The 14271-nt window shown below is 46.1% G+C and overlaps 1 protein-coding gene across 1 annotated transcript; it reads right to left on the bottom strand.

The window, feature by feature from the left end:
- Positions 1-247: 247 nt before the first annotated feature.
- Positions 248-11325, bottom strand: LOC118220565 (proto-oncogene c-Rel-like). The gene is made up of 10 exons (XM_035404443.1): positions 10986-11325; positions 9594-9733; positions 8757-8905; positions 8003-8094; positions 5668-5808; positions 4157-4261; positions 3493-3714; positions 2871-2939; positions 2679-2738; positions 248-2547 (listed from the first exon to the last, which is right to left on the bottom strand). Exons 1-10 carry the CDS (start codon positions 11008-11010, stop codon positions 1673-1675), a joined length of 1878 nt encoding a protein of 625 aa, XP_035260334.1. The 5' UTR covers positions 11011-11325; the 3' UTR covers positions 248-1672.
- Between the last annotated feature and the right edge of the window lie 2946 nt (positions 11326-14271).

Here is a 14271-nt window from a genome sequence, read left to right as displayed (position 1 = left end):
TAATTTTAGTTTTTAAAGGAATTGGTTTGCTCTGTTTCCTGGTGTAAAGTTTCGCCAATGTTTTCCGTGTCCACCTTTTTTGAATTGCAGTGTGCTTGTGTTAGAAAGTTTGAAAGGCTCATATTTGTTGCCTTTTTAAGTGTATGATTTTGAACCCACCTAGTTTTCTGCAGAAGTATGGTCTTTTATCAGATTTGCATCTAGTGTGTGCATTTTGAAATTGGATAAAAGGGGGGAAAAATCTTACTTAAAAACACTTAATGTAGCTTTATTGGGTAATAAAATACACACATAACAGCATAAAAAATAACAACAGTACATTCAACAAAATGATTAGGTATAGAAGTACCTTTTAAATCAATACATTCGTACTTATGCAACAATATAGCTGAGATGTCTAATTGTTTACAGAGCTAAAGAGAATCGCATAATGTTGATAAAACACTATGTGTTCCGCTGATGACTGCAATCATCCATCTGATTGCCATCGAGAGATTTGTTTCTGTTTCTAAACGGTCGACTCTGGCGTGAAACGGTCTCGTATGGGGGCGACATAGCTCAGGAGGTAAGAGCGGTTGTCTGGCAGTCGGAGGGTTGCCGGTTCGATCCCCGCCCTGGGCGTGTCGAAGTCTCCCTGAGCAAGAACGAGAGGCATCAATTGTAAAGCGCTTTGGATGAAAGCGCTATATAAATGCAGTCCATTTACCATGTGTGTAAGTGTGACGGTGCCACTGTTCACACCTTGGTTAAGCAGCACGGTGCAGGTGCCATCGATGGTATGGTCTTAATCATGGCATAGCCATTACCGAGGAATACATCGAATCCCCCAATGTCCTTTCGAGGGACAGAATTACATTTTAAATCATTAACCATTTAAAAAAATGAGTAAAACAAGGAAACCTAGGTTTTTATGGTTCCCACCATCTTTGAAAATGCTCAATAATAACAATAAAAAATAATACGAGAAAGCAGTCTGGTGTCTCACTAGAAAATTCAAATAAAATTAAATATAAAAAATAATAAATTAAAATATATACTTAATACAAGCAAAACTAGTTCATTTTTCTTCCTAAATAATGTGATGCTATATACTGCAAAGTCTAGCAATGTCAGTGTGCTAATATTGGCCACAAACAGGCTAGCCGACTGAAACATGAAGCCAATGACAACAAAAGTACCCTGTGAATGTAATGGCTGCTGTGTGTCTCTGTGTGCTAAATAAGACACTAAATATTCTGAGAACATTATGAACCTGAGATAAATGCTCCTCCCACAATTCCATCTTCAAACTATTATCCTACAATAAAAAAAACGTAGCTTGAAAAATTGTAAATAAGAACAAACTGGAAAAAAAAACATGATCAGACTAGAAACCCCGTTGTGGACATTTCTAAAAAAAATCTCAGCCATCACTTTTTAATATTTATATACGCATCAATGCTTGTAAACTCCTCTTTCCCTCAAAGGTAAATGGAAACCACCTCATGGACACGGTTTTGACAACAAGTGCTCCTCTCGACCGTCTTAACTTGAACCCTGTATCAATCATGTACAGTCAATGACGGCAGTTTCATTCTGTCTCAACCAGAATGGCGATCCGGGTCCTTCTCAATTCCTTCAGCCGTTGTGATTGGCTATCCCCACCCCCCCCGCGTGGTCTCCGGGTTGTCGGTTATTCGCTGATGTACGGCCAGGTCATGGCGTCGAAGCGCTCGTCCGCGTCGATGCCGCTGGGGGAGAATCGGCCGTGGGACCGCAGGCTGCTGAAGATGGGGCAGTAGCCGTCCTCCGCCCCGCTCTGCCGGAAGCCCCCCCCCAGGGCCCCCCCGTTGGCCAGGGCGCACGGCGCGAGGGTGCTGTACGTCAGCGGGCCCTCGAGGGGCGCGCCCATCGGCCCGTTGCGCGGCCGGGGGGCCCCCAGGGGCTCCTGCTTGAGCTGAAACGACGCCTGCTGCGGCAGGGGGGGCGGGGGCCTGGCGAAGCCGCCGAGCAGGCCGTCCTCGCCCCCCGCCCCGGTATCCATGGACGCGGTCATCCCGGACGAGCCCCTGTTGAGCGCGTCCTGTGCGGCGGCTGCAGCGGCGGCGCTGGTGAGGCCGTAGCTGGGCCAGGAGCCCTGGATGCCGCACCCTGGGGCCGCCGCCGGGTCCTTCCTGTGGAGGGGGGGCTGCTGGCGCTGGTGCTGCGGCTGGGCCTGGCCACCGGAGCCGTGCAGGTCCTGGTCCTGGGCCAGGCACTGCAGGTCGTTCTCCGTGAGCAGGGGCAGGCTGCTCTCCGGCAAGCCGGCGAACACCGGGGGGGGCTGCAGCTGCGCGCCGCCGAGGCCGTTGCCGTTGGCGACCGACGGGGGGCCCATCCTGGCGGGTTCCGCGGGAAAGGGGTGGGGCACCACGTGGTTGATTGACACCGTGGCTTGGGCCGAGGCCTGTGATGTCATCGCGGGGGTCGGAGGGCAGCCGCGGTACATGGAGGAGGAGGAGCTATGTGGAGTGGGCGGGGCCTTCTGCGTGATGGTGGGTGTGGCCTTCATGTTCATGGTTTTTGGTTCTGAAATTAAAAAAAGAAAAAGAAAATTAAATGAAGAAATATAGAGGAACGTATGACGTTCCCTTGAACTTATCTTGATCTTAGTATATGTAGCATTTTGACTGAGCAAGCATCACATTTTCGAGTCCTACCTTGCTTGAACGTTTGGTTTGTCCACGACGCCAGGCTGGGTCTGTTCACAAAGCTTGCACCTGCGGGGAAAAAAAACAGCACGAGTCACTCCTTTGCCATAAATCAGGTAAGAAACAGCCTCACATCCTCTCAGTCCCCTGTCTTTAGCTTGTGTTTTCATCTAAGCTGCTGCTGCTGCTGCTCCTTCTCACCGTTGAAAGTGGAGAAAGATTTCATGATGTCCTCCAGTCTCCGCTTCTTTTCCTGACAGCCGTGTGGATCTGTGGGTGAAAAACGCACGGAGAACCCATGAGGTGACCGAACGGATGACTTGTGGGCGGCAGTGCAGTGTAATGGGTAAGGACCTGGTCTTGTAACCTAAAGGACACTGCCGTTGTTTGCATTGCTTCAGTATGTATCCAGCTGTATAAATGGATGCTGTGTAAGAGTTCTGTGAGTCTCTTCTGGATAAGAGCGTCTGCTAAGAGCCTGTAATAAATTTTGCTCTGAACTGCTCTTAATTTTGCTTGCAAATCATTTTGCTCTGAATATTGGTGGGAATGGGCGCTCGTTTAAAACATTTTTTTCAGTGACCAACAGAAAGCTTAACGGTGGTTAAGGTGCACTCCTTTCCCGTCTGAAGGAAGTTACATTACATTACATTACATTACAGGCATTTGGCAGACGCTTTTATCCAGAGCGACGTACAACAAAGTGTATAACCATGACCAGGAACAAGTATGACGAAACCCCTAGAAAGAAGAAGTGGCGTTTCCTGGTCGGAGGTGGTGACAGCCAGGCGCTGTTGCCGCGGCGGCCGTCGGCGCGTCTCACCTGTGTTGTCGGGCAGGTAGCGGAACTCCACGGGCTCGCTGACCTGCTGGTCGGAGGGGCGGCGCAGCTGCATCCCCACGGTTACCGGCCCGGCGACGGAGGCGTCCGCGTAGGGGGGGGTTTTGAAGACGACGGCCACCTGCCGGTGGACGTCCGCCTGGGAGAAACAGCCCTTGGCCTCCCAGGTGCCTCCCTGTGTGAAGAACCGCACCTCGATGTCGTCTGGAACGAACGAACGGATGGATGAATGGGTGAGTGTGCGTGGAATACAGGCTGGAGTCTTAAAGGGGGGATGCTGGGAATGAATGGGTGAATGAACGGATGACTGTGTGGAATACAGGCTGGAGTCCTAAAGGGGGGAAGCTGGGGTTGTGAGCATGAATGAATGAATGGGTAACTGTGTGTGGAATAAAGGCTGGGGCCTCAATGGGGGGAAGCTGGGAATGTGATGAATGAATGAATGTGTAAGATAAAAAGAGATGACTTAAAACCTGTTACCCATTTTAGAGGTATAATTTTTAAACAGTTCATTAATAAGAAGAAAAGCACACTGGATTAAGTTTTTAAAGTCAAATGACGGTACCACTGAAATAACACAGCTGGGTATGTAAACCCCAATATAATAACCGTAAGAAATGATCAGGTGTGTGAGCCGTGGACTCACCCTTCTGAACTTTATCGCACAGGAGGAAGATCTCATCTCCTCCTCTGACGCTGCCGCTGTTCCTGTTGACCCGGCAGATCCGCAGCTCAGCTGTCGTGGGTGCGCCTGCCGAAATGTAGTGCAGAGGTCAGGACATCCCCCTACGCTCGACAAGTTGTCATTTACTCACTTTCAATTAAAAAAAAAAAAAAAAAAAAAAAAAAACTGATAATGATTTTCAGGGGTGAGACACGACAAGCGGAAGCAGGCCTGAGCAGCAGTGCATTCTGGGGCTGCCCCCGGAGTCTGATAACGATCGGTAAGACATCGCCTCTGTCTGTAGCAATGGGGGCGGTGTTTCGTGATGTGCTGCCCTGAAAAGAATTTTGAAAACAACAAAGTTTTTTTTTTTTTTTTTTTTTCTTTCCCCTCTCTTACAGAAGAGGAAGTGCCCACCTTGTCTTAGGCCAGCGATCGTTGAAAAGACTGCCAACGAAACGCGTGTAACTTCCTCTTTTTCAGCTCAGTGAGGGACGCAGGGCTGGCACAGTATCCAGTCATTAAAGAGAGAAGATAGTGGAGCGTGTGGCAGGGCTCTCCAGAAATGTAATCGTCACTATTTATCACTCTATCTTTCGTTCTTTTCTGGACCTCACTTCCTTTCTGGGGACTCTCTCTCTCTCTCTCTCTCTCTCTCTCACACACACTCACACACTCTCTCTCTCTGCCAGCACATCCCCAACCCTGCACATCCTCTAACCCCCATACAGCCAGTGCCCACACACTAACAAGTGGCGCGCACACACACACTCATTCACACACATACACACTCATACACACACACACACACTCATCCATGCACGCACACACACACACACACACACTCCGCCAGGCTGCGGTTGTCTCTCAGCTCCTGATGTGTGTTTTTTTTGTCCTGCGTTACAGGGAGTGGATGAATGGCGGTAGCGGATTTCGTGGAACCCGTCTCACGCCAGACCCAAATGTGTCACTGAGGTACACGCACGTCCCAACAGCAGTCGGACACGCCGTTGGGGGGTCTCAACCACCTGACAAGGTTCGGAGCAGAGTTCAGTTTTGATTCAGTCAATGCGGTGAGTGCACTGAAATTCAGTTTTTCACTGTAAAAATGCCAAGCCCGTAATAATCAGGATTCTTTTTTTTTTTTTTTTTTTTTTAATCAACAAATCAACCGAATTTCAGTTTAATTTGGTGATGTGAGAAATGAGAACTGAGCCCCCCCCCACCCCCCAGACCGCACTGTGAACAGCAGACCCTCAGGGTCATGTGTTGGTTTGAGGGAGAGGAAGCTGGCTGAGGGTCATGTGTTGTGTTGAGGGAGCAGAAGCTCGCTCAGGTCATGTGTTGTGTTGAGGGAGCAGAAGCTCGCTCAGGTCATGTGTTGTGTTGAGGGAGAGGAAGCTTGTGAGGATTGTGTTGTGTTGAGGGAGCAGAAGCTGGCTGAGGGTCATGTGTTGTGTTGAGGGAGCGGACGTTCCCTGAGAGCCACTCACGGTTGTCGTAGATGGGGTTGGAGACGATTGGGGTCAGGGCGCGGGTGTAGTGGCCCGTCTCCTCCTGCAGGAAGACCTGGAAGCAGAGCCGCACCACGTTCGGGTCGTAGTCGTCTGTCTGCAGCAGCTGCTCGTGTGGAACTGCAAACGACACGACCCAACCCGGACGCATCAGTACGCTGCCTAATACAGCCAATAACCCAACGCATCGGTACACTGTCAAATACAACCAATAACCCAATGCATCAGTACGCTGTCCAATAACCCAACGCATCAGTACGCTGTCCAATACAGCCAATGACCCAACGCATCGGTACACTGTCAAATACAGCCAATAACCCAATGCATCAGTACGCTGCCTAATACAGCCAATAACCCAACGCATCAGTACGCTGCCTAATACAGCCAATAACCCAACACATCAGTACGCTGCCTAATACAGCCAATAACCCAACGCATCAGTACGCTGCCTAATACAGCCAATAACCCAACGCATCGGTACGCTGTCAAATACAACCAATAACCCAATGCATCAGTACGCTGTCCAGTAACCCAACGCGTCAGTACGCTGTCCAATACAGCCAATGACCCAACGGATAAATGCACTGTCAAATACAGCCAATAAGCCTACACATCAGTACACTGTCAAATACAGCCAATAACCCAACACACCAGCACACTGTCAAATACAACCAATAACCCACCGCATCTGTACACTGTCAAATACAACCAATAACCCAACACATCAGTACACTGTCAAATGGAACCAATAACCCAACGTATCGGTACACTGTCAAATACAGGTTAGCAGGACCAACGACATGCTTTCCACTCTCTCTGTTCCTTTCGAAGTGGGGAAAATCACTTCCAAACATTTATCTGGCTTGGGACTGTCCTTTTTTTTTTTTGATGGTCGGAACTGTTCAATGGGGCACAGAAGTGTGGCATTAAATCTTGCCGACATGTTCAACGGATCAAAAGTCACAAGCTTTGAGTAGCACACACACTGAACTTCTCCAGTGGTGTGGAGGACACGCTCACACGTCCCCTCGAGACTTTGGTTTCAAATGTCACATGTGGTACCAGCAGCTCCACCTGACACACACGCTCGCGTACGCACACGTGTATTTGTGTGATCTCATAACCGCCCACACACGCTTTCACATTGTTTCAGGAGTTCCTCATTTTTACACTTCTGCACAAAGGCCCCCCCGCCCACGGCCCCGTGCGTGGGCCCCACGGCTCCCACCCCCACACCTGTGATGTCACCGGCGGCGGGGCAGAGCGCTCAGCAGGGGTAGATAAAAAAAAATAAAAAAAATTGAGACGTTGTGCTGGAGGCCCCCAAAAAAACAAAACGACAACAAACCAAAAAAAAAATAAAACACAACACTGCAACCCTTCGCTTCCTCGCCGCACAGAGAGAAAAGGGCTCTCACGTTTCCCAGCAGCCCTCAAACAGAGACGAGAGGCCAACCGAAGGGAGAGAGACAGCGAGAGAGAGAGAGAGAGAGAGCGGGGGGAGGAGGATGACATTTTCAGAGAAGAAAAGGAGAGAAATAAGAGGGTGGCTTATCGAGATACTCGGGAGACAAAGAGAGTGTGAACCCAGGAGTGGGTGTTAGAGAGAGAGAGAGAGAGAGAATGCAGTGGAGAGAAGAGCAGGTTGCAAGGACTGAGAGAGAGTGTGGGAGGCGGAGGAGGGTGAAAAGGAACTTCAGCGCTGCTTTCTGTGCGCTCCCTGTCCACTCTTAACGCGCGACCATTGCTGTTTTTTTTTTTTTTTTTAATCGCTGTGGCTATGGACTCCAGATTAATGCTGGGGAAAAAAGCCATCATCCTCCTGTACTAGTGCAAACCACCAGCTTCTTGCGTCTGTGGCGTGACTGCTCAGGGACATTGCCACTTCAGTTATGGAAATTGTGTGATTCATTTTTCTTAACCATTATTTTCCAAAACAACAACTGTCATTATGGCTATTGCTGTGACTAACATCATAACAGCTATCAGCGAACCTGTGACCCACCCTCTCCACCCCCCACCCCCATGCCACACCCCTTAAGAAACCACACTGGATTATTTGGAAATGACTGTTCACTTGCATTAGTCAGGGTTATTGTGGTCATTGGGACCTGGACGCTGCTCGCTCCTACCATTCTGTTTTGTTTATGTGTGATGTCATCTTCCTCGCTTACCAACTGAGATCAGCTCAGGTTTTAAGCTGTGTAAAATTTCACCACACTGGTTGAGAGGAAAGCCCATGGGGCGGTAGATCTCCAGGAACAGGGGTTGGTTGGCGCTGATTTAAATAGTGAAAGTGGGAGGAGTCGCTTACCGTTGAAGGGATTGATGCAGCGGGTCAGTCTTTGCATTATCGCGTCCTTCACCTCCCTCCTTTTCACGCACTGGATCCCCAGGTTCTGAAAACTACAGAAAAGCACGCCTGGTTCAAAGGCCGTCGCTCGATCCTCTCTTTTCAATGAGTTCCCTACAACCGCACAAGCACGACCTATGCGGTCTGACTGATGTCTCCAAAGTAAGTAAGTAACGTCCACAGCCACTAAAGGAAGGAGCTAGCCCACCCAGGCTGAGACAAAAGACTGTTTAGTATGGATCTCTTAAGACTAACCAATGAGAGAGTTCAATCAGAGCTATCACAACCTATACCGATCAATGAGAGAGCTCGATCAGAGCTATCACAACCTATACCGACCAATGAGAGAGCTCGATCAGAGCCATCATATCCACACTCACAGCGCAGACCTGTGGCTGATTCATTTCACCGGCTGCATCCAAATTATCAAATTTATTCCCACATGGGAAAGAACTACAATTGGAGAGACTTGGCCTGCTCAGCTTGGGAGCCAAGTCTGTGGCGTAGACTGATGACATCACAGTCGGGCACTGTGACATTGGACTACAGCAGGTCAATTCACTTTCTTTTCTGAAAGAAGATGCTTTGTTCATCATGTATATAAACGCTTGACCACATGCAGTGCCTCCTTTTAAATCTGTTAGTGGCATATCTATAGTCTAATTACGAAAATGACTCGCCACTTGTGTTGGGAAATGTTGGTGATCTCACTTACATGATGATGCTCCGCTCGGGGCCAAACTCCGCCTCATAGTACCCATCCTTGCAGTCTTTGCCCACAAGCTCGTGGGGGTGTGGTCTGTAGGGCTCATTCTTTGTCACCAGTGACACCCGAACCTTGCCCCTCCCATAGAAGTTTGAAATCTACGACAAGAAAAACAACAAAAGAATAATCATAAACAAAGATAATTGGTAGGTTTAAGGTTGTTTACATTTGGCAGTCTCAATCTTAGTTGACATCGCATTCACACTGCTGGTAGTGCTACTCTAAGATTATGTTCTTCAGTTCTGAAAATACACCAGCCATGGTTAATGTATTATGACGATATGAGGAAAAAATAAATCGTTTGATCATACTGTTATAGTATGTTCCTAATCATCCCCTAATTTAATTTGCTAAAAAATGTTCTGTCCCTCTCGCTCACCTCCAGCTAATGTGTGGTGAGCGTTCTGGCACAAAATGGCTGCCGTGCATCACCCAGGTGGGTGCTCCACATTGGTGGTGGGTGAGGTGAGTTCCCACTCATCACTGTAAAGCACTTGGAGCGTTTGGAAAAGTGCTATATAAATACAACAATTCATTCATTCATTCAACTCAGTCATAGCAACGTAGCCCTGACTCTGTCACTGCCTAGGCTCCAGGACTTAGCCTGTGTGTAGCAGGCGCACTTGCAGATGGAGACGAATGGTAGCCGGCCGTTATTTTACTTCCGATGCCTATGCGGGCACAGCTGCGTACCGCAGGACTGGCTGCGTGGCGGCGGCACAGAAAGCGAACCGAAGGTGGGCGCGGGAAAGTCGCGGGAACATGGCCCCCCGAGCGGCATCTCACCTGGACGCTGGGGAAGGACCTGTTGTTCTCCGAGCTCCTCTCCCCCGGGACGCTCCCGGCCGACGGGCCCTCGCACTTGTACCTGAAGCGCGTGCCCCTCTGTTTGGGCTGCTCGTATATCCGGACCAGAGGCTCGCCCCCTGCAGAACGAGGAGGAGAGAGAGAGGCACTGTTAAACGCTGAACTGCGGTAGGGGAAGAGGCTCTTTAACCCTTTTGAGGTGTGTGAGGTCACAAACATGCGATTGGAATGTTCGTGACTGAACGTTCTAATGCTGATGTCACAATCGCTGCTAGTAACTGAGAGCGGTGGAGTTCTAGAACGCTGACTTTTTGAATTTTTGGAAAAATGTTCCAAAAAAACAAACAAAAACTTACTCTTCAAAGGGTTTATTAAAGGGCGTATGGGTTGGTTCTCTTAAATAACCTACAGGGAGCTGATCTTGCAAAATGTCTCAGTTTAATAGAGATCTGCAATTGTATTTCTGAAAATTAAACCCAAGGAAAACAATGAATGGATGAATGGTTGGTTGACCCATTCACCTCGTAGGTGACTGTTTGAAAGCTGAATGATAAATATTTGTTATGCCTGAACAAAAATGTTCTTTCAGTTTCACCTTGTCAGAGATCAACCCCACGTACCTTTTATCTGTGGCCAAGGCCAACAGAGGCAATACTTGACTTTATTTTAGACTCTGGTGCTCAGGTGGAAACAATGAATCCTCCATCAGTGCGTCATTTTTAATTTTACTATTTAAAGGGTCAGACATACATATATAGTTCAGCTCTTTCCGCCAGGGATCACAGTAAAGTAAGAGCAGGCAGAGAGAGCTGTGTTCTGGTGACCCCTGACCCAGCCTGACCACAATGAACACAGCAACACGGTCAAATATAGCACCTCACTTTGATCATTTTCCCTTACGCACAAGACACGCTTGAACACAAACCCACGTGCTCAACGGGCTGAAAATTGAACCGATCCCTTGCTGCAAGAATGTGATAGTGGGAAAAATCTTTTACGCGTAAATATAAATTATTTTCGTCAGGAAGTATGTTAAAGTAGGCCGCCATTAATGTAAGCATGTCGATGGCCTAAATGTAGGCTAGTCCATTCACATAGGCTGTAAACATACACCCTAACCCTAACCCTACTTGACATGCACAAAGTACAGCGACATACAAACAACCAGAAGATCACAAACTTGTTCTGGTATAGAGAGGCATTCAGAAGCATGACAGCTGTAGCTGGAGATGTGTTGTAACAGTCAAAGGCATATCACTGCACACTTATAGCTGGTAAATCCCCCTCAGCTGTTCTAGGCAATCTCACAGGCCAATGCAGCGCTAATTATCGTCTCAAAAAGAGCAACATCTCCACACTGGTTTTACTGACCTGGGAAGTTGGAACTCAGAAGCATGGGGCTGTATGTTACTGTTGAGACAAAAAAAAACAAAAACACAGACAGAAAGAAAGAGTGAATGACTTATTTCAGGCATCACTCATAAAACACGGTTTATTATCTGTGAACTTTTACATTAATCGCAACCTTCATATTTTTAAAGTTGCCAAGAGCATGAACTGACAACACCTTGTTGGTTATGATGAGGTACCTGTAATCACCATGTAAAGGGGAGACACTGTAAAATAGTTTTACACTTCTGTACATTTTAAGGTAGGGCACCACACAGGCCCGGACAGGTTTTCAGTCGTCTAGGCCCCCCCCACTATGTCTGCTGTGATTTAGGATGCTTTCGTTTCACACCAAACTCAGCTGTGCACAGCAAACGTTCTGTGATAAGACAAATCTGAGAGGGCACGCTTTGATCTGACAGCTCGCAGTTGACCCCCTACTGCACTCATATAAACTCTTTTAGAGTTAAATTAACACTAAGCAGTATACTGTTTATAGGCCTGCCTTTAAGGGCAACTGGAGAAATTAAACACTTTTGAAGTGGAGGGTTTTTTTTTTCTTCTGGAATGTCTTTTCAGAATTTCAAGTCAGAGTTCTAGAATTTCACTGATTTCAGTTACCAGCAGTGATTGTTACATCATTGTTAGAATGTCCTGTTAAGAACATTCTTATCACATTGTATTTGTGATCTGTGGTCTCACACTTTAAAGGGTTAATTTAGCAGAAGCAAAGTTAATTTGAGTCTAAGGATGTAGCAAACTGCCCGTATGGCACATACACATGAGATGCTGAAGCATATTATAGAGCTTAGGAGAGACAAGATTAAGTATGTGGACTATTCCCATATGTCTTGCTCTATGTACAGACCTGTATACATTAAAGTAACTCCACGTATAGCACTATTACTAAGACCAACAGCAACGTATCATTATGCAAGTGTCAATATAATATTTATAATGTATTGCTTTACAGCGCATGGTCATAGCAGATGATACTGTACAATGATACAATATAAACATAATACACAGCATGTATGCAATAGCATGGTGACGTGTGGACGAATATTGGATATATTTCATCATCTCAAATACAATTCGAGAGCAAATTATAGGTGGATCGTGGTGCATCAGATGTAACAGAACTCTTACAAGAACCTATTCGATGCCCCGCGGGAATACACCACGTAACCTACATTTCAATACAACTGTATGCTTTTTTTGACGCGATATATGAAATGTAACTAAACGGACCAAAGGGTTCGATGCAGGGAGACCCAACGCACTGGACCGTTTTGTCCATAAGTAACTTTACAGAGCACCCATCGGACATTATAATTTTACGGTATTTTGCAAGAAATTACTCCAACTATTTAATTTAAAATACAGTCTATATATTTACTCAAACTGATGCTTTCTAATGAAGTAATGACACTACCTGCTCTGATCATAACACGAAAATGATAGTAGCCTAATTCAATAAGCATATAATTTAATTAACTTGGACATTCGGGAAACGTTTGTTTTTCCAACCGAGTTTGGAATTTTGTGGCTTGCCCATTTGTCAAAGATAACCGACTAGTTCCAACAAGGTGTGACTTAAACAGATCAAGATTCGGAACTAATGGTTCAAAGACTCCTAAAAGCTTGTAATGTAACGGGCATTGAAACCGCCTCCGTTTCTTTTTCACCCACGGCTAGCCTATATAATTTTCTTTCCCCGTGAAGTCTATATCTAACGGTTATAACCGTCGCCGTTTGCATGAAGAAAGTTCAAACATTGAACAGACACAAACTTGTTAGAGCTAATTCACAAAAGAAAAAGACCATTCAAATGCCTAGATTCGTGAAGCTGCAAGTTTCTCAAATTGGAAACGATTGAAGAATCTAACAGCACTGTCTAAATAAGTGCTAGTTCACAATGCACAATGAGACACCTGTAAGTGAGCAATCAGTAAAAATGTAGCTATACCGCCAGCATATACCATATCTCTAAACTAGATAGGCCTAAAAGCGATAACAGCCCAGTTTCATTTAATTAAACTGACGAAAAATGTGAGCGTAATAATAGGCTATCATGCATAACCTGCAGCAAAGTGAAGAGTGGAAAAATTCCTAGCTAAATTTGACAGTGCATCACAAGAAACATGACGTACATGACATCCCTATCATGCGGACGAACGGCCTGTGCAGCTCAAAGAAAAGTACAGGTCCAGATAAAGCCGCCACTCTTAAAGTATAACTCCTCAAAACCTTCGGCGTGTAACTTGGCTACTCACCACTCATTCTGAAGACACCGCTACGGCAAGATTGTAAGCCTACGACTTTATGAATGATCGCTCTACACCGAATCACTGAATACAGTGACTTTAAGGGGTTTTTGACGCTCGCGGAATTCCCCTTAAACTCTCCGCCCATGAAAAAATTACGCCCCTCATTGGACGGGACGGGAGCCAGCGAGCTACGTTTTTATCATAGGCTGTACCACGGTATCGTGCAGAAGACACTACACCGGAATCGGGGTGCAATGAAATCAATATTTTAAAGACGCCAATAAATTACCACGGAAAATGCACCTGTAAACAACAGCGTGCTCGTTCGCACCAACATAGACTATAAGCAGTGCCCCAACAGGTGGATTTAAGATACCTACCTGTTCTTCATTAATGTTCACGCCGATTATCGTGTTCCATTCAATGTTACACTTATTTGTATTTGACAACAAAAAGTAAAAAAAAAAACTAAAAAAAACACAAAAACCATTCCGATGTTATGTTTAAGACTAGATACTTTGTGACTTTTATTTGCACAGTGTTATCTGCCCCTGTGCGATAATAAGTTTGTTTAGCATTTTTAATAGAACTGAGTTCGTGGTTTTTTTAAGTCTTAGAGTGGTTCAGTGTATACTGGAAAGGCCTAATGTTTTTTTTACATAGTTGATGAAGTAGGCAAGTTTTTTCTCTTTTACTAAAGAATGTTTATTGCGGGAGAACAGGTGCAAGTCAAAGTGACATGACGTGGTAAACCGCGTGAGTCACAACTGCGGAACTGCTTGGGGACACATCAACACATTCCAATTCGGGTTAATAATTTATCGAATTTAAAAAAAAATTTTTTTACCTACGCTTAAAGGCTTTGTCTTCACTTGTTTAATGTCTTACTTAACAAGTGTAAACAATTCGTGTTTAATCGATGCTAGAATGGATTAACGTGACCTTCAAAATGTATCTAATCCTATCATTAAAATAACAAATGTTCATCTTAGAAATAG

Source organism: Anguilla anguilla, chromosome 2, assembly GCF_013347855.1.
Source record: "Anguilla anguilla isolate fAngAng1 chromosome 2, fAngAng1.pri, whole genome shotgun sequence".
In the NCBI taxonomy this organism is placed as follows: domain Eukaryota; kingdom Metazoa; phylum Chordata; class Actinopteri; order Anguilliformes; family Anguillidae; genus Anguilla; species Anguilla anguilla.
The sequence above is the reverse complement of the archived record's forward strand: the minus strand, read 5'-3'. Positions and strand labels throughout refer to the sequence as shown.